Source organism: Pteropus alecto, unplaced genomic scaffold (assembly GCF_000325575.1).
Source record: "Pteropus alecto unplaced genomic scaffold, ASM32557v1 scaffold164, whole genome shotgun sequence".
NCBI lineage: Eukaryota > Metazoa > Chordata > Mammalia > Chiroptera > Pteropodidae > Pteropus > Pteropus alecto.
Genome location: NW_006439568.1, coordinates 8,188,438 through 8,214,804, shown reverse-complemented (window position 1 = coordinate 8,214,804; position 26,367 = coordinate 8,188,438). Strand labels below are relative to the sequence as shown.

Genomic DNA, 26,367 nt, shown 5'->3' with positions numbered 1-26,367 from the left:
GCCTGCTTTCATGCCAGACACATCTGCTGGTCTCAGGTTAGGTGGGGGAAATGCTTGCTCAGCAATGAGGCGTGAGCTGACATTCGGGGACGTAAGCAGAGCCTGCCGCGCACTGCTGGAGAGAAAGCTCTTCCTTCCATACTGACAGCCAGTAATGCCATTTTCTTGTTCGATGAGTACAAATCTTTTCATTTCTACTCAAAGGCTCTGGAGCCTGGCTATATGTCTTGACTCTCCCCTGAGCTGAGCAGGCTGAAAAGACTGACACAGGTGTAGCAAACGTGATCAACCTAGGTGCGTGCCACTGTTGGCAAATGGAACATCAAGTTAATTGTTTCACTAGCGGAAGAAGAACTCCAGAGGCTTCATTCACGAGTAGTGCTAGGCGTGCTTCAGGTACCCTGAAGCTTGGCCGAAATTACCAGTAGTTACATGTCAGGAGGGCCTATTTCTGAAAGATTTTTTTCCTAAGGTGACATTAATAATTTATGAATAGACCAGGATACAAAACCTATTTCTAAGAGGGACCGAGGGGTGGAATAAACAGGAACTGAACTTCTTAATAAAAGCAGAATGAAAAAAAAAAAACCAACAACATGAACTTCTTAATAAAAGCAGAATGAAAAAAAAAAACAACAACAATAAAAAAGAAAACCCTTATGGGTAATATGTGGAGTGTAAATATTACCTTGTATCTGCCATCAATAATCAGGAAAAAAAGAATCATGTAAGGTCATGCAACAAAAGGTGATGCTTTCTCTTCTGATCTGCTCGCTGAGCTTTGGGTTGGTTCTGAGTACATTAATCTAATTAAAGGGAGTTTTTGCAATTGTTTAGGCTCATCTTGTTAGGAAGACTGGGATGCATTCTATTTTGTCTTGTATATTGGCAACAGAATTATCAGCAAAGTCTGGAGTGCAGGAACTTTACTATACAATTATGTGAGAGAGAAAGAGGGAGAACCTAGCTTCGGTTTGCAGTTTTGGCAGTTAGAAAAAAAACTTGATATGTTTTTTGTTTTGTTTTGTTTTACTTGAAAATTGGGTAAAAAGGGCATACAAGGAATCTAGACACAGAAGAAATGGAGTTTGTCTAGGTCAGTTTCTGACATATGGTTGTACTTAGATTTCTCCATCAATTAGATACAGCATAACATGAACTAAAAAGAGAATTGGATTTCTCGAATTAACCGAATTACAAGGTCAGAGCTCTAAATTATTGCTTTGTTGTTTGAGAAGCACATTATTGGTAAAAGGATATTTTCATTTTTATACATTCACTTAATCTCTGCATTTATACACTCTTCTAATAGCTATCAGAAAAATGCTGTGATGCAAATATATGTTGCAATTCAATATATATAGATTATATTTCTTATCATTCTAATTCTTAGAGATGTTTTGAAGCTCTGAAATCACCAATACTCCACTTATTGGAAAACAAACCATGTCCGACCTGCACAATTAAACCTCAAATATTAATGGATAAAAAAGATGCATCATTCCACATATGAAAATATCAGATGCTAGAAACTCAATTTAGTATTGTAAATCCACAGCAATTTTTATTAAGTAAAAACCCAAGTAAGAAAATATACGTAAAATGCTAGCATACAAATGACTGCTTAAGAATTTAAGTAATGGTCATTTACTAAGCTGTCAATTATTGAGCATTTATCAATCAGTTCTTACCAATATGGACACAAAAAAGGTAAACTATAAGACCAAGTTCTTGTTCTTAATGAACTTAAACTATAGGTGAAAAAAAGGAAAGAAAGAGGAAAATAAAATGACTAAAACTGAACATTTCCTATGGGTCAGACATTAAGTAAAGGGCTACACATATATGTTTTATATTCACAATAAATCTATCAGGTAGGTGTCACCAGGTCCACACTGTTGGTAAGAGACAGTGTACCTCTCACTCATCACATAGAAACTGCTACAAAGACATCACTAGCTTCATCTCTTGATGCTCTCCACTCTTCTCTGTGCTTCACGATATTCATTCTTCCTCCATTTCTCCTATGCACAATGCTCTTATTTTTTGTCTTTAAACTTGTGTTCAATATGTTCCCAAGCCGGCAAGTGATCAAATTTAGCAAGATCAGTAGGGGCAGGAAGGGGGCATGCACATCTAGGCAGAGTCCAAAGAAAGAACATGGGTCGGATTCAGCAAAAGTAGTACCAGCAATAGGGTTAAAAAACAGGGACCTTCTGGGAGGCTCTCGTCACTTATGACTGTGATGAAAGATGTGGGTCACTCTGAGCCCACTGACCTTACTCTGAATACGCCTAAGGGGAAATTCTTCCCCAATCAAGTTAGTGTTAGAAATTCTGGGATGACCTCATAGGCAGAACAAGGTAGGGGAGGAACAGAGGCAGGTGAGGCAGAGCTGTCCTGTAATGGACTTCGAGTAAGAGGAAAAGGGCCTTGGTCTCATCCAGCATCAAACAAAGGATGTGCAGGTAGAACCATCTAGAGAATACAAGAATGTAGGAATCCAAGGAGCAGGCAGTTGGAAAAGTTCAGATGAAAGCTCACCCAAAATGTACTAAGGTGAATTTAGGACAAGTTCCAAAGAATTGGCAAAAATCTCTTTGTAGCCTATAGACATGTGGCTCTAGGATAAGTATGTATAAATTAACTTAAACACTGTAAGTCTTCAACTAATGGCATCAATAGGTTCTTGGAACTGTGGTGAAATGATGTATAACAAAATCACTTTTACCATAGGGTATAGGCTAGTTGACATACACCAAGTTAAGTTCCTACAGCATCTCGTCAACACTGAAACCAAATGACATTGACTCAAAGGATGTTATTCAAGGACCTGCTATATACATATTTGATGGGGACAGTGGATGATAGATTGATTTACTCTCCACTCATAATAAAAGTTTCTTTAGAGCCTGGCATGGTCCTTCTCACGGTCACGTGAAAGTCATGTGTATTACAGTAGGTTAGGCAATGCTACCCTAACCTCAGTGACTCAATACAGCAAAGGCTCATTCCTGTTTCACATGACAGGTTTATGTAAGGGAGCTTTCTTCCATGAACAAACTCACAGATCTAGGTGCCTTCCATCTTGGCAGGCTGCCATCTTTCACGTGTAGCCTCCACAGTTCCCCAGGAAAGGGCAGGATGTCTGGACCATGCGGGGAATTTGGTGGCCACATTTGGAAGTGGTATACACATGCCACTGGCCCAGACCCAGTTGTCTGGCCAAACCTAATTTTGAGCACCGCTGGGAAACGCAGAGTTTCTGTGTGCTCAGGCAGAGAAACAGGATAGCAGTGGTTCTCAACGTGTAGTCCCAGATCAACAGAATCAGAATCAACTGGGATCTTGTTAGAAAAAAAAATTCGTAGGCTCCACCACAGACCGATTGAATCAGGAGCTCGGAAATCAGCGTTTCAACGTGCCCCTCAGGGGACTCTGGTGCATATTAAAGATGGAGAATCACTGGGGTTGGGGATTACTAGCCAGTCTCACGTTTTTTGTTAATTTTAAAGTATTACAGATAGATACTACATGTTCGGAAAATGGTATCCGCTTCCGAGCACTTATATACTTATTCTACTAAGAATTAAACCTAGTTTCTGCAATGTGCAAATTTAAACATATCTTACCAATTTTGAACTTAATACAATACATAAAGATGTATATAAGAACTGCATGCGTTTTTGAGTATTGATTTATGGAGTCAAATAATTTTATGTACTTGTAAGTGTTTACTTAAAGGTTGAAAGGTTCAGAAATGTCTAACAATGGCTGAACCATTTGCAGAAACTCAAAACAAACAAGCCAGAGTAGAAATGCTAATGACAAATTAGAAGCAGGATCAGAAAGACTGACATGGGAATAAAACTCTGGGACGAAAATGACTGAAAACCCTTAAACAGAAAGAAAATCTTTGGAAATATGAAGAGTGGCATGTGGTGGGGCCACTGGATGTGAATGAGCGACTGTGATCGGCGTGGAGGAGCTCTCTCACGTGGAATGTGCTGCAACTGTGAACACGGCCGAGAGTAAAAACGTGAAACAAAAATATGAAAAACTGTGATGGAAACACAGTTTTTGCATTATGCTAAAGCCATAAACATTATGGAAGGTTCCCTTGACCGGCTGACTGAAATACCTTCTATATTATTAAAATGCCCACGCAGGGCATGTTATTGAATGCTAAAAGCTCAGATATAAAGGCAGCTCTGCCATCATCTGCCCCAAAAAGACACCAGCATGAATCACTGACCAGTAAGTATTTAATAACAGAAACCTACAGATGCTTCAAAAGCTAGAAAACTGGACTCATAAAGTGCTGTATCTTAAAATAAAGAGATTATTCATTTGTTTAGAATAAACATGTACATAAACAAATGGCATTAATATCATTAAAACTTTCAAGACCTGCTAGAATGGTACATGTCATGATGAATATATTTTTATTTTCAAAATATGTACTAAGGTGAATTTATTTTTAAATCGGTTTATCAATTATAAAAGTAATACAGTCTTATGGGCAAAAATAGTCCATACAGATGGTTACAGAATGAAAAGCAGACATCCTCTTCTTTCACGTTTCTGTACTTCCCCAGACACACCCACTGCCACTAGTTCCTTATGTTATTCTTAGAGACATTTTCTACAGGTAGAGAATCCTCGACCTGTGTCTTAGGATGATCTCATTTAAAACAGGTATCTTAATAAGCTGCCACAAAGAAGGCAAAGACAATATACTTAGAAAATGACAGTAGAAACTGAGAAAATTAAAAAAGCTCAAGCTCAGGTCATGAATTTAAAAAATAGATAAATATACCAGCTGGAATATGGTAAAGCTCTACACAATATTTTCTAGTACCATACGGCTGAGCCTTTTTGCTGGGGTAGGTTAACAGGGCAAAGGACCAGAGGGAGAAAAATTAAATGTGTATTATTCATGAGAGCCAGAAGAGAAGAATTTGGATGCCTTCCAGGGAAGAGCAGGGAACAGGTTCACTCTTCCTGAATTTCTCAAGTCACATCTCAAATGTGAATGCCGGCATCTTGACTCTGCGGCTACATTTATCTTGTCCTCTGCTTGTTAATTTATTTATGATATATTTATTGAGTAGCTACTATGTGACGTTAGCTCTGATCTCAAAGAGCTTACGAGGGAGCTGGAGAAAACAGGAAGACCATGCGTGAAACATGTGGAGAATAGTAAGAGATGGTGTATAAAAAGAGATAAACTGAATCTAATTAAGTGCCAGCCTGCATGGTACTGTGAGTAACACTTAATTAAATTCAGGCCATACTCCATGTTCTGGTTCTAAGAAAAGAGTCTCCTACAGTTCCTACAATTCCTTCTTTCCACCGTAGCTAATTCCTGGAGTTCGGTCCAGTAATGTCATTTAGTAATGATTGTATTTCCATTCTCAAAAGGGAAATCTATTGTTCTTGAAATGTGCATATGAGTGTGTGCTTAAAACACCTAATAAATTTTTTGTAGGGAAGGAGGGTAGACTTGATTGCATTTAGTGACTGATTCTTTAAATTTGGTACCTCTGGCAAAAGATGTCACAGGATCATAAAATCAACAAAGACTGAGAAATCAGCAAGGCCAATCCCTCGCCTCCAGGTGGGAGAAAACTTCTGACTGATTACTTAGCCAAAAAGTTATGGCGACATTCTCGTATATTTTCTCTTCCTGCATAAACTGAATCAAAGTACAAACAGGCATCTGGTATTAGAGCATTATAAAGCCATATGTGATGCTTGCTAATACAAAATGCCTGGAAGGAAACTAAGTTAATATATATGGCTTTAAATTTACAAATGAAGACTCATCCATCATCAAGGAACTGGACTATTCACTGCCATGACATGAAAAAGAATTTAGCAGAGATATCTGTTTTCATTTGTGCATCATCCGCTTCAACAAGAGCTACTAAGAGAAAGACGTGTGCATTTCCTGGGCTTGATCTGGGGTATGTGACATATTTTACAGAGGGATTAAAGGGCCGAGGTCTCTTATACAGGGCTATGTTATGTCGATTCTATGTCAGAGACAACTTATGTGGTGGAGTCTTCAAAGGAATAATACTTATGCATTATGCCAAAGCCATAAACATTACTGGAGGTTCTTTAAAAACTTATATGCAAGAGACAAAATAGAAAACAGCTCTAGAATGGAATCCTGCAGCTACATCCTGAACACTGTATGTTTCCTTTTCCAGAAAAAAGAATATTCAGCTCATATACCATCGTCTCACATACCTGATTAGAGGAGACATTAATCAGAGAGGTTTTTGTTTGTTTGTTTTTAAGAATTCTATGATTAACAAAAGTCAAAGAGGAAACAGAATGTCTTCGATGTGGCCAATATCCTCTTAGGATCTCAAAACGAAAGTTTCTTTCCCTTCTCATGTTGACCTTTTCTATTTGGCAGATGTTGATCTTTTTTTTCCTGCCTGTGTTTCTAATGGAGCTTGAAATTAACATGGCTTTCTGTTTACCTTCTAATTTGTGTGCCGCCATCATCAATGTTGTCAGCAGAGTTCTGGGAATAGGGTTTGTTTACTGCTTCTGTTGCACCAGCAAATGGAGAGATGTAAAAAAGACTGTTCTGCTCATCCCATTCCAGTTAAGATTCCCCTTCCATTCGCAGAAATGGCCTCCACTAAGCAGCAGATAACCTTCTTGGGTGCAAAAGCCCACAACCATCCTCAAGTGCTTGTCCTTGATGACATTTCTGGGCTGATTTTGACACAGCTGAGTGTATCCTCACTCCTACTCCTTGCTAACAGAGGACCAGAAACTCATACTTTCCCCAGTTATGTCCATTCTGCAAAGGATCCCCGGGAGGCTCTCTGAGTCTTCACCTTGTGAAATTACCTGTTTCCAAGTTCTCAGAGGTTCCCTTTATACATAGAGATGACACCCGATTCTACCCATATGGCTCTGATTCTGCCTTTGCCTTTCCATTCTGAGTTACGCCTGTGCTCCAGGACCATGTCCAGTTCGGTGTGGAAAAGGGGGAAGTAAGATTTTTCCTCCTAGAAAGTGTTATCGAAACTTCATGACACTCTTGGGAAGAGTTCTGGTTCTTAAGTTTGGTTTTTGAGTCTTCACGGTCTTTGATCCCACTGTCACATCTATTATTGAGCTTCTACTGCTTCATCCCCAACAGTCACCTTTTCCATATTGGGCTCTATAATCAGTAAATACATTTGAAAAGCAAAAGAATCCTCTTTATTTTTATGCTTTCCCTTTAAAAATTTTTATGTAAAAAATACACTGTTTTAACTACTTTTAAATGTAAAATTCAGTGGCACTAAGCTCACTGACAATGTTGTGCGACCATTCACCACCACCCATTTCCAGAACTTATTCATCATCCCAAAGAGAAACTCTGGAGCAGTAAACAATAACTCTCCATTGTCCCCAAAGGCCCAGCCCTAGGTAACATCTATTCTACTTTCTGTCTCTATGAAACTGCCTCTTCTAGGTACTTCATATAAGTGGAATCATACAATATTTGTTCTTTTGTGTCTGGCTTATTTCACTTGGCATAATGTTTTCAAGGTTCATCCATGTTGTAGCATGTGTCAAAATGTCATTCCTCTTTATGGCTGGATAACATATCAATATCACACTTTTGTTCACTCATCCATCTGCTAGTGCACATCTAGGATGTTTCCACATTTTGGCTGCTGTGAACAACGCTGCTGTGAATGCCAATGTACACGAATCTAGCTGAGTCCCAGCTTCCAAAAGAAGGATCCTTTCATTTTGCAAATTTCTCAGCTTCTTCCAGAAATAGTGTCCAGCCAGGTTTCAGTCATTAGTAATTTATTCTCGTCCACAACTTGGGTTGGGGTGCTGCTCCAGTCACCTGTTTGGTTTCGTATCTCTGCTTTATTCTTTTTTGCCTGCTCTGTTTGCATAGAACTACATTTCCCAGACCCCTTTGCCCTCTGGCTTCCAAGTAGTTTTAGTCACCTTAGTGAGGCACTGGAAGGAGACTGAGGTGCAGGATAAGGGAAAAGCCAGCGTGTTTCTTCTTCTTCTATTGCTTTGCTTCTGGTGGCATATTGAACGGTGGTTGCATCGCCACCAGGATAGCCGACTGGGGTTCCAAGTTCTGCCAGGCAACCTTGACCTCTAAACTCTAGCTTCTGCTCTGTCCTCCAACCCCAGGGAAGGGAGAAGCTTCCTACTGCTGCTACTCTCTGGGTTATGGCATTTTTACACTTTAAACATTCAGCTCTTCTATCACCTGTGCTGCAAATTCCTATCATTTAGTTCCCTCTTCTAAACATACCTGGAGTGGTTTCTGGGTTCCTAACTAGAACCTGACTGATAACTACGCCTTTGGAAGAAGGCGGCACAAGTTTCTCAGGATGCAGAAAACTGTGGCAATGACTTCTAGCTCTTCTATTAAAGTATATTTCGGTGCGATTCCATTTCCAGTCCTCTCTGGCAGTTCGGTGTGACCATGTGAACAAGTTCTGGCCAAAGTAATGCAATCAGATGCGTAGGGTGACAGATTCTAAGCCTTCTCTCAAAGTCAGCTGCTCCATACTCTCTGCACTGTTTAATCCTCTTCTTCCTGCGGTGTGGAGCATAGATGTGATAACTGGCGTTTCATCTTGGAGCATGAGGACATGGGCCACATTGTGGGAAGATCAGGACCTAAAGCTGGAAGGAGGCTGAGTCCCTGAGAACTCCGTGACCACCGCCTTAGCCCTGCTCTGCCTGCCTCTGCAAATTCTCTTTTGTTTAAGCTGCTGCTATTTTAAGTCTCTGTTTATTGCAGTCAATCCCCAAATCATGAGCTCGAAGTCTGTCCCAGACTCCTGATGAATTTCCTTATACCTTTCCTTAAGAAATTAAAGCAAAGTCTCTTGTTCTCTGATCTTATTCTGAGTTTTGGCCTTCTCCTGTTTATATTCAAAATTGACCCATTCTCATCTACGAAGATTTCAAAAGCTTTATTCCCTTTAACAGCTTCTGCTTTGCTTATTAAGTTTTCTCTGAAAGGGGCTTAAAATCCAGCTACTCACCAAGCCCATATCCAACCTAGAAAATGATTAGCTGTTAGAGAATTTTTAATTAAAAGCCTGGGAACATTGTTCCTCAGGTATTAATAAAGCCAGTGAAATGGAGGATCAGTGTGGCCTAATGCCACAAGACAGACTGTTAGTGGCCTGGTCTGACAGCCCCTCTTCACAGAGCTGATGGGCTATAACTACATCTAATGGTTGCCAAGCACAGATAAATCTTACCTCTATTTTACCCAAGTGGGTGTCGATTAGAAATATGGACTTCTAGGATGGTGGTTCCCAAACTTTATCATGCATGAAAATCACTTGTGGTAACTTGTCTGAAATGAAGATGCCCACCCTTCTGCTCATGATTTAGCTGGACTGGGGTGGGGCCCCCGAACCCACCTGTTAAAAAGGACCCCAGGTGCCTCTAAAGCACATGGTCTATGGGCCACACTACGAGAGGCACTGTTCCTAGGGAACTCATGGCTGTGAAGCAGCCACCAGTGGAGAGAGCTGTCATTAGCTGGGGGAGGGGCTGGAGAACATTAACTGATGCTCTGCTAGCTGTTTTCCCAACATCGTCTTAGTTTATGCTTATGATCACCCGCATAACTATTCTTATCATCCTTGTTTTATAGCAAGCAACCTGAGGCCCAGAGAAATTAAGCAACTTGCCTAAAGTTATAAAGTGGCTTCGAAGCTGGGTTGTGTGTGCTGGATGTATTTTTATTCCTCTAGTTTTGCTCTGCAACCTTCTCCATCATGCTCTGTTCTCCTGGACACTAACATGTTTGGACGGCATCACAGAACCGTTTGCCTTCTGACTTCCGGTTGGGTTGGGTTCTCCCAACAGGAAGTGCTCGGAGAAGACTGGGAGAAGGGAGGAGAGTGAGGTCAGGGTACTTATGCTCCCAGCCTCCTTCAATGCTGGTCACCAGGGCTGCATCCCTTGACCGAAGGTCATAGCTCTTTGTCAGTGACTCTTGACACATGACTGTCTCCTTTCAGGTGATTTGCTCTTGCATTAAATATAAACACCCTCTAATGATCAAAGCTGTTGATAAAGTCTCTTGACCTTACTTTCCGTGATGTCTCTATAACATTTCAGCATTTCATAGACAAAATCTGTCAGACTCAGCCTGCGTCATCCACTTCTAAACAGCCTTCCTCATCCGCACCCCCAATCCAGTCTCCAAACCTCACCTCACGAATATCTGCACGACCACTCATCCTCGCTTTTGTTCTGTTCTCTAAGCTCTTATAGCCTTTATAACACTTAATTATATATTGTCTTGGAATATTGTTTAATGTGGTTTAGTCTTTTCCTTATAAAATATGTATATACATCCCTTCCATAGCTGTTCCTACCCCATAACCTGACCATCTTCCACTACGGCTTCTATGAAATCATTCGCAGTGAATATCTACATAGGAGATGCTCTATGTATTTATTTTTACATATTATATCTAATGCAACAACATTTATGGTAACAACCTTATCTAAAGTTTATAATTGGGGAAAATGAAGTTCAGAAAGGTTAATTAACATATCCCAGGTGACACACCCAGTAAAAATCAGAGCTAGGTTTAAAGGCCGTGCGAACTTCAAAACTCCTGTTCTTTCTAGACTCAGCTCTCAGATGACACACAGAATGAGCAGAGAGAAACTTAATTACCTTAGGTTGGTATTAAATAAAATAACGATATCCCTGTAACTACTAAGAAACCTTTTTTGTTCTTAAGATGACTGAATCAAATTGGTGGGAGACAACCACGCGAAGGAAAATTTGGAATTTGCAACCACAAAGAGTAGATTATGTCTTTCAGATGGCAAATATCACCATTTTCCCTTTATTTAGCACCGTTGGTACAATATCATTAATTTAAGAGAGTCCCTCCCTATCACATGTCCGCTGTTGCATTTGAGAGAGATATTTTCTATTGTAAACATTTACACATCCAAGCTAGAAATCCATGTAGCACATAAAGTACTTTATGCCCCTATATTGACATATTAGTTCAAAACTCTGATGGCACACAGGTGTGAGAGCAGCAGGGAGGAAAATTAGATAATCTGCTGGTAATTTGCTCATTTATAAGTTGAGAAAGGTATTCTGGCTTTTCTTCACTTGTATTTTTCCACTTGGCCAAGTATAAAACAACAGCTGAGTTGGTGGCTATGGAACTCCTCCAAGATGTAAATGCGAGACCTCCTCCTGCAGGTATTTACCTGCAGTGACTCTAACGGCAACCTGAAAGTGCCAGTGTTTATCAAGAAGTACGTGGAAATTAATAAATAATTTGTTCTCTTTTCCTACAGAAAGCATGTTATATTGGGACCATTTGGGATGTCAGATAGGACATATAATAAGGAATTTCAAAGAGCAATATGGTTTGTCCGAGCAGAGATGGTGGCTGGGGGTCGGGCTGAAGCAGGGAGGTCAGCTTATACACTTTTGAAAGGACACCTTCCACGACCTTATGGATTGTATTTCCTCCTAAGTCTAAAATATTCACCCCTGGTTTATGCGATTTGATGGGGAGAACAAATACTGAAGTTTATAAAGATTTTCACTCCTGATAGTAATTTAGTAATTATCTAGGTTCCAGTGTAGCTTAACATTTGCCTACTATATGAATACATGGAGAGGAAGGGAGAGAGAGAGAGAGAGAGAAGATTTCATGTTGATAATTCTGAATTTTTATGTGAAAGAGACAAAAGATGAAGTTTCCTTAGAAGGCAATTTTTTTTTCTTTAATCTTGCTAAAATAAATGTGAAATAAAATGTAATTCCAAACATCTTCAAATGTCTATATTCCAGCTCTCGCTATTTCTATTAACTTAAAATTAAGTGGCAGGAACACAAATAAGCTTGACATCTTCCACACATTGTTCTCTGTATCTAGTATGCTATTTTTAATTCATAAATTCTACAGAATAAAATAAAATCTAAATACCGTTTTTAAAGTTGGATAATGGAACTTTATTGCCAATGGAAAAAGGAAGATGTAAAATATAGCAGCATTCTTCATTTTTGAAGTAATTATAGATTCAGAGGAAGTCACAGAAACATGTTCAGGGAAGTCCTGTGTGCGCTTCACCCAGCATTCCCCAGTGCTAATATCCTGTGTAACTATAGTACAGTATCGACACTAGGAATCCGATTGGGGTACCATCCATCAGTTCCACCATCATGGGGCTCCCTTGCGCTACACCTCTGTATAATGCTGAGTGAAAAGGCCTGACACAAAGAGTACATAATGAATGATTCAATTTACAGAATGAACAAAACAGATGATACCATTCTTCGCTATTAGAATTTCGAATATTGGTTACCCTTTGCGGGGCTAGTAACTGAAATGGAGCAATGAGGAGGGCTTCTGGGACACTAGATATGTTCCGTTTCTGGATCTGGATGCCAGTTTCATGAGTGTGTTCAATTTGTGAAAGTTCAGTGAGCTGTACAGTTAACATATGTGTATTTTTCTGTATGTATACTTCAATGAAAAAGTTTTAAAAGACTTTCTATAAAGAAAACTGGGTGTGAGCCCCTGACACCCTAACTTGCCTCTATCTGCTTGAGTGGGCGGGGCTACTTTCTGATCCCAAGTCTAGTGAGGAAGCTTCAAGGGGACTCTCAAACAACTTAACATGTGTCACTGTGAGCTTGGAGGTCAAAGGGAAACTTCTAAAGAGCCAGAACCTACAGCTTGCTAACTGCTCTGCTGGCGACTAAACAAAAGATCTGAAGGCTAGGGACAGTCTGCCCTCATTGTTTAGGGCAAGGATGACATAAGCTTTTCACGAGGACCAGATCTGAGCCACCCTGCACAAGAGAGCTGGTATGGGGGAGGTAAGGCTCCCTCAAAGAGGCTACTTAAAGGAGAAAACACAACTCAAGCCCCAAAGCTGAGGGTCAAAGAAAAATAAACTCGTAGAAGGACACAGATTCACTTGCTCACATGAAGCAACCCACAGGTGAGCCTTCTCCAGCAGTGAGGATGGTGGGATGGTGGTGGTGGTGTCTGAAGAACCTGGCAAAGAGCAAACACCAGTCAGCCCTCAGAGCGATGGCTGGCTTTTGATAGTATCTGTCAAGAAAGAACTTTCCTGACCTGCGTGCCTCCCTTGACCTGCTCTAATCTGGACAAGGTTAGAAACCTCTAGTTAACAAAGAAGTTCTGTGTGACACTGGGCAGGGGGAGATGGCCTGCTTTTAAGATGTTCTATACTAAGAAAGAAAGGAAAACCATCAAAATTTGAAATTTAAGTCATAAGTCAGACAGCAGACTCCTCGAGGAAGTTGTGATCTAGGGGTTATAAATTGATGTTATACTCACCAAACTTACACCTAAAATGTTTACTTCTCTCCCAGTACTACACATTCTTGGGCCAGATCAACGCCCCCTCCTCAATGATGTAGACCAGTAGGAACTATTTATCCAGTAGAAATAGGAATATGGGAGAGGAAGCAATTGAGAGTAACCTTGCTGTTTTTAGCCTGCGTGATCAGAAGAGATTGACGTTAATAATCAAAACATGGATGCAGGAGAAAAGAGGGGTGGTAGCTGAGGCGATACAGCAGTCCCCCAGTTCCAAGGGGGATATGTTCTAGACCTCCAGTGGATGCTTGAAACTGCAGATAATACTGAACCCTATATATACTATGATATATATATACGTATGATAAAATTTAATTTATAAATCAGGCACATGAAGAGATTAACAGCAGCAATAAAATAGAACGATTATAACGATAAAATGTGGGTTATTTGAACACGAGCATTGCGATAACTGTGACAGTCAATCCGATAACTGAGATGGCTATTAAGTGACTAATGGGGAGCGTGCAGTGTGGATATGCTGGACAAAGGGATGATTCGCATGCCTGGTGGAGCAGACTGGGATGGCAAGAGATTTCATCACACTCTGCAAAACAGCGTGCAATGGAAAACTTATGAATTGTTTGTTTCTGGAATTTTCCATTTAATATTTTTGGACCACGGTCGACCACGGGTAATTGAAACTGCAGAAAGTGAAACTATGGATAAGGGGGTGGAAGGTCAATACTGTGAATGAGTTCATCTATGATGTGCTGAGTTTGAAAAGCCTCTGGGCCATGAAGGTGAAAGTTTTCTTTGGGTGACTGGGAACTGAGGAATGGAGCAGAGGAGAACAGGCTGGGATTAGAATCAGTGTGTAGGCGCAGCTGATGTCTTAGGAGTAGGCGTGGTTTCCCAGGAAGATCATTTAGGACATTATTTTCTGAGGAGTGTTTAGTGGGTTGGCCCGTAAAGACACTGCAAAGTCAGTAAGGAAAAGAAAAGAGTGATTTTCCTGAAGCTGACGCAAGAAAGAGTCCCTTGAAGGAAAATGGGATCAACAGCAGCAAAACTTTGCAGACGCATTCATTTAATTGTGGAGGGTTCCAGTGACTGTAGAGTGGCCATCTTGTGAAAAGAAGTTGGGGATGAAAGCCAGAAGACAGTGGACTGTGCGACAAATGGAACACGAAAAGTACAGACAATCTATAGACTATTCGAGAAACTGGTGATGTAGGAAAGGAGGGCAAAGTTTAAACACAGAAAGCGTTAAAGAGAGAGATTCTTCCTTCCTTTGTGCTATGGACTCCTTTGGCAATTTGGTGAAGTTTATAGATTCTTTCTCAAGGAAATGTTTAAATGCAAAAAGAAAACTATATAGGATTACAAAATAAACAAGTTGCACTGAAAAACACCAAAATAGTTTTAAAAACTTGTTATAGAGCAATACACGTGTTTATCAATGCATTAAATAAAAGGATTTATTGGCAGGAATAACTACGATCGTAATTTGAAAGAAGTGGTGCGTGCAAATGGTATTTCAAGATATCTTCAACGACTGTTATGTGATTAAAATTACCTGCGATTCTAGTGACAAAGTCACATGAACTGCTAAGAGTACTGAGGTTTTGTACTTTTATTCATAATAGAAAAAAAAGTTAGACTTTAGTAAAAATAAAATTAAGTATAAATTCGTACATTAAATTCAGGATAATAAAATTAAGTCCAATGCCATTTGGTTACAATAAAGTATATTCTCTTTATAAGTTATTCTACATAAAATGTAATATATATTCTGTTTCTCTAAATTCATCAGCCCCACTGAATTCTATCCCTGGTTCCTTTGGAGAAGAGTGGGATACAGAGATCACAGCTTAAGGATCTTTTCTTAAGGGCAGAGAGATCTTTTTAAATAAATTTAAATGAGAGACAAATTGTTTATGGTTAGAGTGGAAGGTCTGGAGTCTTTCTCTAGCAGGACGACTATGTAAGGCAGTGGTGTAGCAGCAGATTCTGGAGCTGGACTCCTGAAATTTAAGTCCTGGCCCTCCTGTTTATAACCTATATGACATGCAAGTTATTTAACCATTTCACTTCTTTATAATCTCAGTTTCCTTATCTGTAAAGTGGGGATAGAAACCCACCTCATAGATTGTCGTGAGGATTACATAAGAATACCTTAGCCATTATTATCTTGACTAGTTTTGACTAACTCAATATCCCTAGCCAAGGGAAACCAATGGCTCCCTGAATGTGCTACATTCTTCTTGCTCAGAACTACAGCTTATACCATATTTTTCTGTCTGGAAGATTCTCCTCACTGTTCTTCACATGACTGACTCCTTCTCATTCTTCCTCAGAACTACTGCCCCAGAAGCCATCTCTGAAATAGGTCTTCCACCATTATTCCCTATTCTCGGCATCTTTTGTCGTAATTTGTAATCATTTTGTTAATGCTTATCTATGACGAGCTCCATGTTTGCTGGGCTTGTGTCTGTCTTGTTCCTCTCTGCAGCCCTGTGCCTACCACATAGTAAGTTCTCATCACTAGTCATTAAATGAGCTATCGGACAGGGAGAAACTGAAAGGAGATCCTGGCTCTATTTTTATGCCTTTGGACAGTCCTTCCACTTTTGACCTGGTTATGGATTTTATTAATCTGTTCTCAATCTTGCTCTGGAGGTGGTGGAAAGCCAAGCACATTGCTTACATTAAAATATTTACAAGGTAGCGTTTAACCTTTCTTCAAGCACTAGGAGGATCCTCTTTCTGGTCAAGGCTGAACCAAGTAAAGCAAGACGAGAATATCAAATTCCGGGCTGTGCTATGACAGTTCACGTTCCCGCAGGCAGTACACAGGATCCATGGGTCGTGCTTCTCCCAAGCCAATATTTTGCTATCACTTCACTCCCAGGCAACACAAAGTGATAGCGGAGATACTGATCTGGTATTCGGGAGCCAGGCTTCTAGTTCTGATTGTTCACGTCTGAGTGATCTTAAGCAGATCAACCTTTTGGAGCCTTAGTTTTTTCACTGTACAAACAGCACTTTAAAAATATCTGCTGTGGCAGAGACTGCAGCTATCCACCCAAATCCATTCTTCCCTTCACCCCAGTACAAGACTAGGCAATTACAAGCTTCCCTTGAGGCTGCTGTGGTTATGTGATTAAACTCTTGCCAACAGAATGTAAGCACAAGTGATATTTGTAACCTCCACTTACTTGCTCAAGGCCCTTTACTTCCAGGCTGAAATGGCGAGGACCAGAGCAGTCTCAAAAATGGTCTTGTTAAAGGTGGCAGGGCTGCTCTCAGCCTGGGTTCCTAAATGACTGTGTGGAACCGAGTTGCCACTGATTTGCAACCTTCAGCTAGAATGGAGAACTAAACCACTAACTTTTAGAAATATATTTGTTACAGCAGCTAGTGTTTCTTTGACTAATGCACATGTCCTATCTACTTGGTAGAACTGTGAGAGATAGTAGTTCTAATATATGGGAAAGAGCTTTGGGAGGTAGTGAGTGCTATAAAAATTTGTCATTATTTTTTCTAGCTTTATGAAGGTATAGTTGACATATAAAATTGTGTACATTTAAGGTGTACAGTGTGATGTGATACGTGTATATACTGTGAATCACCATCATTATTAATACAGAGAAAACAAGTACATATTAGAGTGTCTGACACATAGTAGATATTTGTTGAATATCTTGATAAAAAGCCTAAGATTTAAAAAATTCTATATAATACAACAGCACTGGCAATATATTTGGTTCAGAGAAAACCTTTAATTAATACACTGGAGCTCATACAAATAAAGTGAAAAACTCCTGGATATGTGCTTCTTTCAAGAAGATCGTTTTTCTTTCTAACACATTCCATCAAAAATAAATTATAAAATATTAAAGAACATTTTGAAAAAAGGAAAATATATCCTGAATCTTACCACTAAACACAGATCTTTCATTTTTACCCAGTGCTTTCAAACTTTTAGCTACAAGCACGTCTATTTTTCATAGTTGTAAATCTGTTACTTCTTCTTTTTTAAATAAATTTTAATTTGTACTTAGTAAGGAAAAGCGCAGATTTGGTTAATTCCAACAAGGAACCACCTAATATTTCTAAGAGTTCCAATTTAATTTTGCCAAGGGGTTCCATTCTTATTAAAAAGCATACCAGGGAGAGGAGGTGATTTTCATAAGAGAGCACATACGCGTGTTAATTCTCACTACGATCAGGGTGATCGAGATTACAAATGTCACATTTTCTCCACTTAAAATTTGAGAGATACCTTGTGGGTCTTACAAAAATTACATGGAGGGCTAACGATTGCATGTGAATCTTATTTGAAAATAAATTAATTTGATGACTAATTGAACAAATGTTTTTTAAGAGCCCACTGTGTATCAGGTAGAACGGAGACGATAAAAAATAAGTCACGGTCTCCCCGCTTGGAGTTGCTGAAGTAGGAATGAAAGACAAGAAGACAGGTTGTAGGTGAGCTCAGAGGAGGGGAGAGGACAGGGATGGTACCTGGATTAAATCGGACCTAGGTTTGGCTGGAAGTTAGGCAGAGAAAGGGGTGGGCAGAGCCAGGCTCCCCCCACACACAGGCCAGAATAAATGGAAGCAAGAAAGAGCATGATACTCATGGGAATGTAAGTTATTCCACCTGAACGGATGTTAACAGAGCACACAGCGGGGTGAATAGATAAGAATGGAGAAGTGAGCAGAGGTCAGATCATGAAAAGCGGATAAGCTTCATCAGAGCACTGATAGTATTTGTTCAGTGCTGCCTAGGACAGCACTTGGCACATAAGCATCCCATCTGTATTTGTGGAATGAATTAACCTACAACGTGCTACACCGTTGACCCATTACTGGTCACAGGGATTGGACCCTGGCTGCCAAGGAAGAACACACAGCTGAGAAGTGACAGCTACTCGTCTCTCTCCAGAGACTCATTTATGATGGTGTTTATTGCCATGTTGGTTATGCTACGTGACCACAGCTTGCTTCTCAATGCAGAGATGCTGCTTGGTTCTTGTCGGTCCTGAACTGCCTGCTGCTAAACAGCAGGGATCAGACACACCGAACCTTAATCTAAAAAATGTCCCTTATCTCAATTTCATTTTTTAATCCCAAGAATATCCCAAATGTAGCTTCTCCAGACATGCTTGCAAAGGAAATGTATTAATGCCATTTCCGACTTCTAATCTTAGACACAAAGAATTGGGGGTGGGTGGGTAGAGAGGCGATGGAGTTGCAGAAGAAATGAGGGAAGAGGCTGAGAGGAAAGGCTGTGATTTCTTCTAAGTGTTTCTTCATCCTTGATTCTAGTCTTCTCTATTTTTTGAAACTACTTTTAGTTGACATTGAGCATCGGTGATGTAAAAGTACCAGAAGTCTTACTCTCTAGGGAAATGAATGGATTAATAAACCAGATCCAGCAATCCTGAATAATCTGGAGGCAAAACCAGACTTGACTCACAACAGCTCAGCAGGGTGGCTTACTTTGGGAACATTCTGCCACCGCTCTGCTGGGCACGCTAAGCATGCACAGTGCTGGCTGACTCCATGGCGGGGAGCACATGGATTCAGCTGCTGAAAAGTGATGTGAAATTAAAGAGAGAATGAAATGTGTGATCTTATTTAATCACACCTGGTACTTCAATTTCTTGACAGCAACCTGCTCCACTGTGTCAAATTGGAGAATGAAAAAAAAAGTATATATAAAATAGCTAACGGATGGATTAACTCTCTAATGCCTGCCAATCTGCTGTAGGGATACACAATACAAATGACAGCTGAGTTTTTCTCATAATTTGGAAGCAATTATCCCTGGACCTGGATCCGCATAAAATGACCATAAACTGAGGAAGGCAGTGAAATGTCACCTCCTAAAAGGGGCTCAAAACTCAGAGTTCCAGGCTAAGTGGCTTGGGGAAGATTAGGTATTTTCATACCCAAAGTGAATTTTAGGTCATACCTTACTTGTGTTCTGATGATTTGAGTGTGTGCTTTATGTTACTCCAGACTTCTAGGAGGATGATAGGTACCAAGCAGAGTGGAAAAGAACCGTTTCAGCCTATTTAGAGATGTCTTTTAGTGAGGAGTTTAAACTTTTATAAACCTGTACTGAAACTGATATTTAGTGGAGATCATCACCCCCTTGGCTCCCTCACTAAGGAGCCGCTACTTCATGGCATCTGGGGGTTTTTACTGACTATTAAACACTATGTAATTCTGCAGCACCTGCCATGTTTCCCTGGCTATTCAGATACATTATGGCAAGGAAGTCCTGGAAGATAAAAAGATCGTTCAGCTAATGTAAAAATGGTTATTGTGGTTAAAAATCCTTCTGGGGAGATACCTTATGCGTGGTTTCATTTAGCAGCAGAATATTAAAGCTTAGTAATAATTAGCTTAATGTAGCCAGCTTTACATCACATTTACAATGAAGCAAATCAAAGATGAAAACTACTGGATATAATTTGTGCTTCTGAGATACTTGGGGAGCCAGGCCTTTGTGCGATAGTTTGCCTGTGTCTCTGGGACTTGCAATTCTCTAATAAATTCTTATCCTAAATAGTCCCCCTCCCCCACCAAAAAAATATGAAAACAACTAGACAATAGCTATATTGGTCCCTTCCACAGAGTGACCATGCAGTGGCCTGCGAACATGTATATGAGTGTCCCCCAAACATGCACCGCTAGTTCAGAGAAGATTTGTTTCAAGAGATTGACTCGGTGAAGAGAATTTTGTAGAGAATGGACTCCCTGGTCTTCTGATATAATTAATTTTTCAGGAGCATGGGCTTTCATTTTTTTTTAAAGGATTCATAAAAATAATTCCTACTGCCAGATAGATATCCAAGTAACTGAACGTGCTTCTGGTTTCCCTCTTCTGAAAATCAAGCATGTCAGCCATCTGGGCAGCACTAATATCACAGACCATTATAAAGCTTTCTACTCCTCTCCTAAGACTGGAGGCCCCTTGAGGGCAGAAAATCTGACTTGTTCATTTTTGCCATCAAGTTCTAAAGCATAAGATATAGCATCTGCATGCCACAGGTACTCAATAAGCAGGTGTGAATTGGACCAGTCGTCACTCCAGGTGGCATTATTCTGGAGTAATTAGTCATTTTCCGGTTTATGGAAGAATGGGTAAATGTTATTGGAAAGGGGGAAGGCTGGCAGGCAATCAAGTGAAGTTATGTTAAAATTAATTCTCTGATATTTAAAAAATACCTAACAAATGGGCTCTTTAGTCACTGAGTTAGAATCTATAAAAATGACTTCTTGATTTAAAATAAAGGCCCATTTATTTTGCCATGTGGTACATTCCTTTGGCCCCTTAAAGAGCTTAAGCAGTCTTCAGGGTTGAGGCCCCAACCTTATGTTGGCAGAACGGTAGGCCAGTCTGCCTGGCGAGGGTGGATTGTGGCAAGGTCGATGGGGGTGACATCAAAATCTTGACATCTTCTCTTCAGAAGATGAAGCTTCAACTTGAAAAGCTGTGAATGCCAGGGATGTCTTTTAAGGTTTGCCAGATCTATGTCTGGGGGTGGCATATTTTCATTCACTTAAGGAGTCTCATAGATACTATCTATAATAATGTAATTAGTACATATTAATTATTCCCTATTATATTTTGGCCCAGGAATACGCAGCTTTGCTCTTTTCACTCTCTTTTTAGTACACAAAGCCATGGATATGACCCTGCCTACCCTCTTCTTTAAATCCTGTAGAGATCTGTCCTTACCTTTGGGACAAAACCCAAATCCTAATCATTGTGGCACACATAGCTCTGCAAAGTGTGTTTCTCCTTTGGCCATGGTCCGCCTTTCTCTCCATGCATGGATGCTAATTTCTTTAGTTTATCAAGTTCTTCCCAGCCTCTGGGCTCATCCTGCAGGCTCTCCCTCTATTGTATTACTATTTTCCTTGCTCCTTTGCTTAACTTATCAATTGGAGTTCAGCTTATTGGCTACTTTCTCAAGAAACCCTTTCTCTGACCCTAGAGTCTAGATTCCCCCTTACATACTATTATACAGTAACTCCTGTCATTTAATAGCTATTTGAGCAAATCTTTCTTTAATGTCTATGTTCTATTCTATATTTTAAATGTCATGACAGCAATGAAAAGGTATGTCTTGCTCATTGCTGTGTCCTCAGCACCTGGCCCAGCACCTATTAGATGCTCAATAAATATTTGCTGAATGACTGAAAGTATCTTTTAACTTGAGGTGACTATAGACTTGAAGCACTAGGCATTGTGATGTAATGGGCAGCTGGCAGACTTTGGACTGTATCTGAACTCAGCTTCTTTCCTTGACAACAAAAGAAACAAGTCACTTCGACTCACTGAGCCTCGCTGTCGTCATCTGGAAGGATAGCAGCACCAACTCTACCTCTGAAGAAAATGTATGCACACAGTGCTGCTTGAAAACGATGCTCTGTACTGTTCGCTAGCTGTGCCACAAGTAAAACCACCTCGTGTACATCTCTAGCTGTTTTTTTCTGTTTCTTGGGAAAAGTCTTACAAGAAAGCAAGTGCCCCACCTTTTTCCTTTTCAGAAATCCAAAGAGAAGCAGAAATAGGGAATAGCTTCTCCTCAGTGCTGAAGCAGGTCACCTAGCAGAGCCATTTTACAAGCATTAGATATCGGCATCTGATACCATATCGATAGCCTCAAACTGAGGGAATACAGACAACTTCTCATCCTGAGAGTGGAGTACATTGTTCGTTGTTCGGTGTCTTCTGTTTGACTCTCAACTCTGTTTCTGATGTTTGTCCATAGTGATACATGTAGCTACTAGGATTTGCATTTCATTGTGCAAATATATCACAATTTATTATCCATAACTCAGATGGAATATTGGGCTTATTTCCAGTTTTTAGCTATTACTGGCCTTTTTCTTTTGTGGATTTTCTCCAGCATCTAGGGGAGAAGTTCTTACTATGGAGGGTTGAGGTCGTAAGGCAAGTGTCATCACTAGGAGGTAGAGGGACTGACTAATATGGAACAATGTGTACTATGCAGTGTGGGGAAGAAATGCACATGGTCCAATCACATGGAACTCCCATGAAGGTGGGATATTTTCCTCTAAACCAATTGTCACCAATGTGGCCATTCCTAAATAAACAGGGCAAACATTCTGGAACCGGACAGGATACTGCCCCAACTCGTGTAAGCTTTATCCCACTCACATGGATAGGAATTTCATGGGAGATACTGGGTGTAGCTGCGCTAGGTACACAGACTAGTGGACAGGGTGATGTGCACCCAAGGTATGCAGAGATGGGTCTTGATGTAAGAGTTCCCAAACGTGCAGAAAATGCCGTGTAAGGCGAAGTACTACACCTGCTCTGCTCATGAAATTGGCTCCTCTCCGTGCTCCTCGGGATGCTGAATGACAAAACTTATAATGCAAATGCATATCATGCAGCTTCAAATTAAGAGAGCCCGGGAAAGCAGAGAAGTCACCTAAGGCACCACTGAAGAGTGGGTTATCAAACAGGCCCCCAACACGGAATAAAGAGTTCCTCAATGCAATTATAAACACAAGGAAATAAACATAATATGCAGAAGATAAAAAAAAAAAGTATACTTTGGACAAGATCTGCCACAAGAGAAAGACAATTTTTAAGAGAGTAACTACTTTGTATTCTCAAAATAATTACTCAAAACACAAAGTTGCCAAAAGAGAGAGAATGAGGCAACAGATGGAGATAAAATGGGATTTTATGGAAAGAATACAAGCAAGCAAGAAATTCTACTGCAGAATTTAAAACTGGATGAAAAGCTATAAAGAGGAAAATCACCCCTGAATTAAGTGGCATTAGACTAGTGAAGTAGGACAGTGGTTCCCAAACCACTGTCCTATTAAGTAAGTATACTTAACATACACATTGCCGAGGTCAAATATCGATTCTGACTTAGTGAGCCTTGGGTGAAGCTAAAAAGTCTATATTTATAAAAATTCTCTGAAATGATTTTGAGAATCAATCTGGTTTAGAAACGATTAAGGTGAACATGAACTTGGGACAATCACCCAGCATTGAGAGGGAGAAAAAAGGTAACTGAAAATGATTAAAAGGAAAAAACATGAACTAGAAACACGAACCCAGTATATGTGGCTTTTGCATAATGGGAGTAAATGAGGCAGCAATCAGAACCAATGCAACAGAACCAATCTCGAAAATACATATTGAAGAAAATTTCCCTGAAATGAAAAAAAACACCTCTAGTTTAAAAGGTTTTACTGTGGACTTTGTGAAAAGTGATACACATTTGGATGTACTGAATATTATATCTAAAATAAAAGTCTTCCCCAAATCGAGGAAAAAGAAACAGATCACATAGCAAAGAAAAATATGCCAGCGGAATTTGTCTATGTGGTTTTCAGGAAGAACGGTTAAGGTACGATCTCCAAATTCTATTATCTGCCCAAGCGGCCGGTGATCAGAGAAGGCAAACGAGAAGACATGGGATGTTCTCTCTGGGAACCGAGATTAACCAACAATCTGAAAATGGAGGAATGAGAACACTGTTAAACAGCGCTGCTTCTAAGAAAAATATAAACGAGATCATTCTTGAAACAAGAGATCCAAATGTGTAAGAATCGACAATTTAAGTATTACAGACTGGGACAAAAATCCCGAAGTAGAATAACAAAAACCGTGCGTGGGGGACTGGAGGAAGAAAAGTGGGGGTCACTTTTCACTTACATATAAGGGCGAGTCAGCAGATACTGTTTCGTTCTGGATGTTAATAGTCTGAGAAACAGGTTTAGATCATAGGTGTTAAACATTTATCAGTATTATTTAATAATTTGACCGTAACTATCAGAGGAGCTTCAAACAAATACCATACCTTCTAAATTCATGGAGTGGGATGGGGAGGAGGGAAGGAATCAAAGAAAAACTCAGATCATAAAGCAAAACCAGCCTTTCCCTCTTTGCAAAAAGGCAGGGGAACCAAAGAAACGAAAAACATTGAAGTCAAATGTAAACTAATAGCAGAAGAAATAACAAAATGACCAGTTTTTATAAATATACATGTTTATGAAAGTCTGAAAGTATATGCACCAAAATGTTGACATTCATTTCTGCATAGTGAGTTTAGAGTAACTTTATTTTTGCATAACTATTTTTTAAAAATTTTCTGGCAATGATTACATATTACGTATGTGACTGAAAATAAAACATAAACCTAAAATTTCTCTACATTCATCTGAATGAATATTGACCACAAAGCCGCTCATTAAAACCAGAAATGTCCAGCACAGCTACAGTGGCTGAGATTGACATTTGCTGTGATTATGCAACTTGTTTCACTAATTTGACTCATTTCCCCAAACAGGATGCACAGGTGGTGTTCATTTATTTAGTCACAACACTAATTACTCTTTACAATTGTGTCCTTCCCTGGTTTTCTCTGCATAACCATAGGAAAGCGCCCTTGGATGACTGTTCGCTTGTGTAGGTGCGTGCAGAAGGTGTGGGACCTTGACTTACAGTAGAGTGAACCTAGGTCCTCTGCCCTGTAAGGCTGTGAGGACTTACTAGTGACATTTCAGTCCCTTAGCCCCATACACTTTTATCTACACTCCAGTCTCAGTCCTCATAATTTCCCCTCCCCAAAACCTTAGACTCCAGCCAAACTAAGTTATTTCTTGAATGTTGCTGCCATGCCTGGAATACTTTGCCATCTGAAGGGGAGCTAGAGGCCCCTTCTAGGGTCCACAGCACCCTCTGTCTTTCCCCTCATTTATCTCATGTTGTATTGTCACTGCTCAGTAATCTGTCTTGCGAAGGCAATGTCTGTCTCACGAGGAAGACCTACGGTGCTTGCTAGCAGGGAGTGTGTATTTGCCTTCCGGCATTAGCACAGTGCCTGAATAACAGAAGGCACACAACAGTAATGCACAGAGGGCTTCTCTGAGCTGATTCACTCCAGCTCCCAGCCCCTTCCTTCCTAGCTTCTGTTTCTTTTCTTGGTGGGAGGGATCTTACGATCTAAGAAGGAGAGTTTACCTGAAGCTTGTTCCCTGAGTTTCTGACTGCAACAGAGCCATGCTCTCTCCAAGTCCATGCTTCCCCCCCGCCCTCCCACCCGCCGTCAGTGCGTGTGGCTCTGTGGCTCTCCACCATGCCCATGATCCCCACTATCCTAATACGCAAGGTGTTTGAGGTTGGTTTTCCAAGGGATTGTCTTCCCGCACTATTTGGAGGGGCTGGGGACAAACTAGTTTGTCCTAAGTCCCAAGTACAATGTCAAATAATACCTGACAAAAGATTTTTCAGGGACTACTAACTATCCCACGACTTAGTGTGTTTTGGGCTAAAATGTAAGCCCCTTCCCACATTCAGATATCGACGTCCTAATCCTCGGTCAGTCAGAATATAATCTGAGCTGGTGTTGCAGATTAATGATGTAAGATGAGGTGAAATTGGAGGAGCGTGGGCATCTATTCCAAAACTACGGGTGGCCTTATAAAAATGGAACTTGGGCACAACACGCACACAGAGAGAATGCCATGTGACGATTTAAGTTACGCTGCCATACAAGAAACTACCAGAACTTAGGAGAGCGGCCAGGAACAGACCCTTCCCACGGAACACAGCCCTGTCAAAACCCTGACCTCAGACTCCTGGTCTCCAGAATTGTGAGACGATAAATTTCCGTTGCTCTAAGCACCTAGCTTGTGGTTCTTTGTCACAGCAGCTCTAGGAAACTAATACCTAGTATGATACACTAAATGCTTTCTCATGTCTTCTCGCTATTCTAAAGGTGGCAAGCAAGGTTCCTTTTAAAGTTTATGCCAAGTCTTCAAGTTACGTCAGGCGCTAGCTACTACCTCAGGGAAATGATTTGACATCCAGCATTGTCCCTGTGCACTGAGGCTGGAGAATACTAAGGGTATCAGGTTAGCTAAAAGAGGAATAGAGAAGTCACATATCCTTTTATGTCAGGTACAGTACATGTATCTCTTCACTCCTGAAAAT

At 40.3% G+C, this 26,367-nt stretch overlaps 1 protein-coding gene across 3 annotated transcripts in view; it reads right to left on the bottom strand.

Annotated features, from left to right (window-relative positions):
- SAMD12 (sterile alpha motif domain containing 12) overlaps positions 1–26,367 on the bottom strand; it is a 361,188-nt gene that overhangs the window by 88,472 nt on the left and 246,349 nt on the right. The window contains exon 5 of one of the 3 annotated variants that reach the window (XM_025050119.1): positions 8,496–8,593. The exons of the other annotated variants lie outside the window; for them this stretch is intronic. Coding sequence (XP_024905887.1) covers positions 8,511–8,593 — 83 coding nt within the window. The 3' untranslated portion in view covers positions 8,496–8,510. Of the gene's footprint in view, positions 1–8,495; positions 8,594–26,367 lie in introns of those variants that run through there. 3 annotated transcript variants of the gene reach the window in all.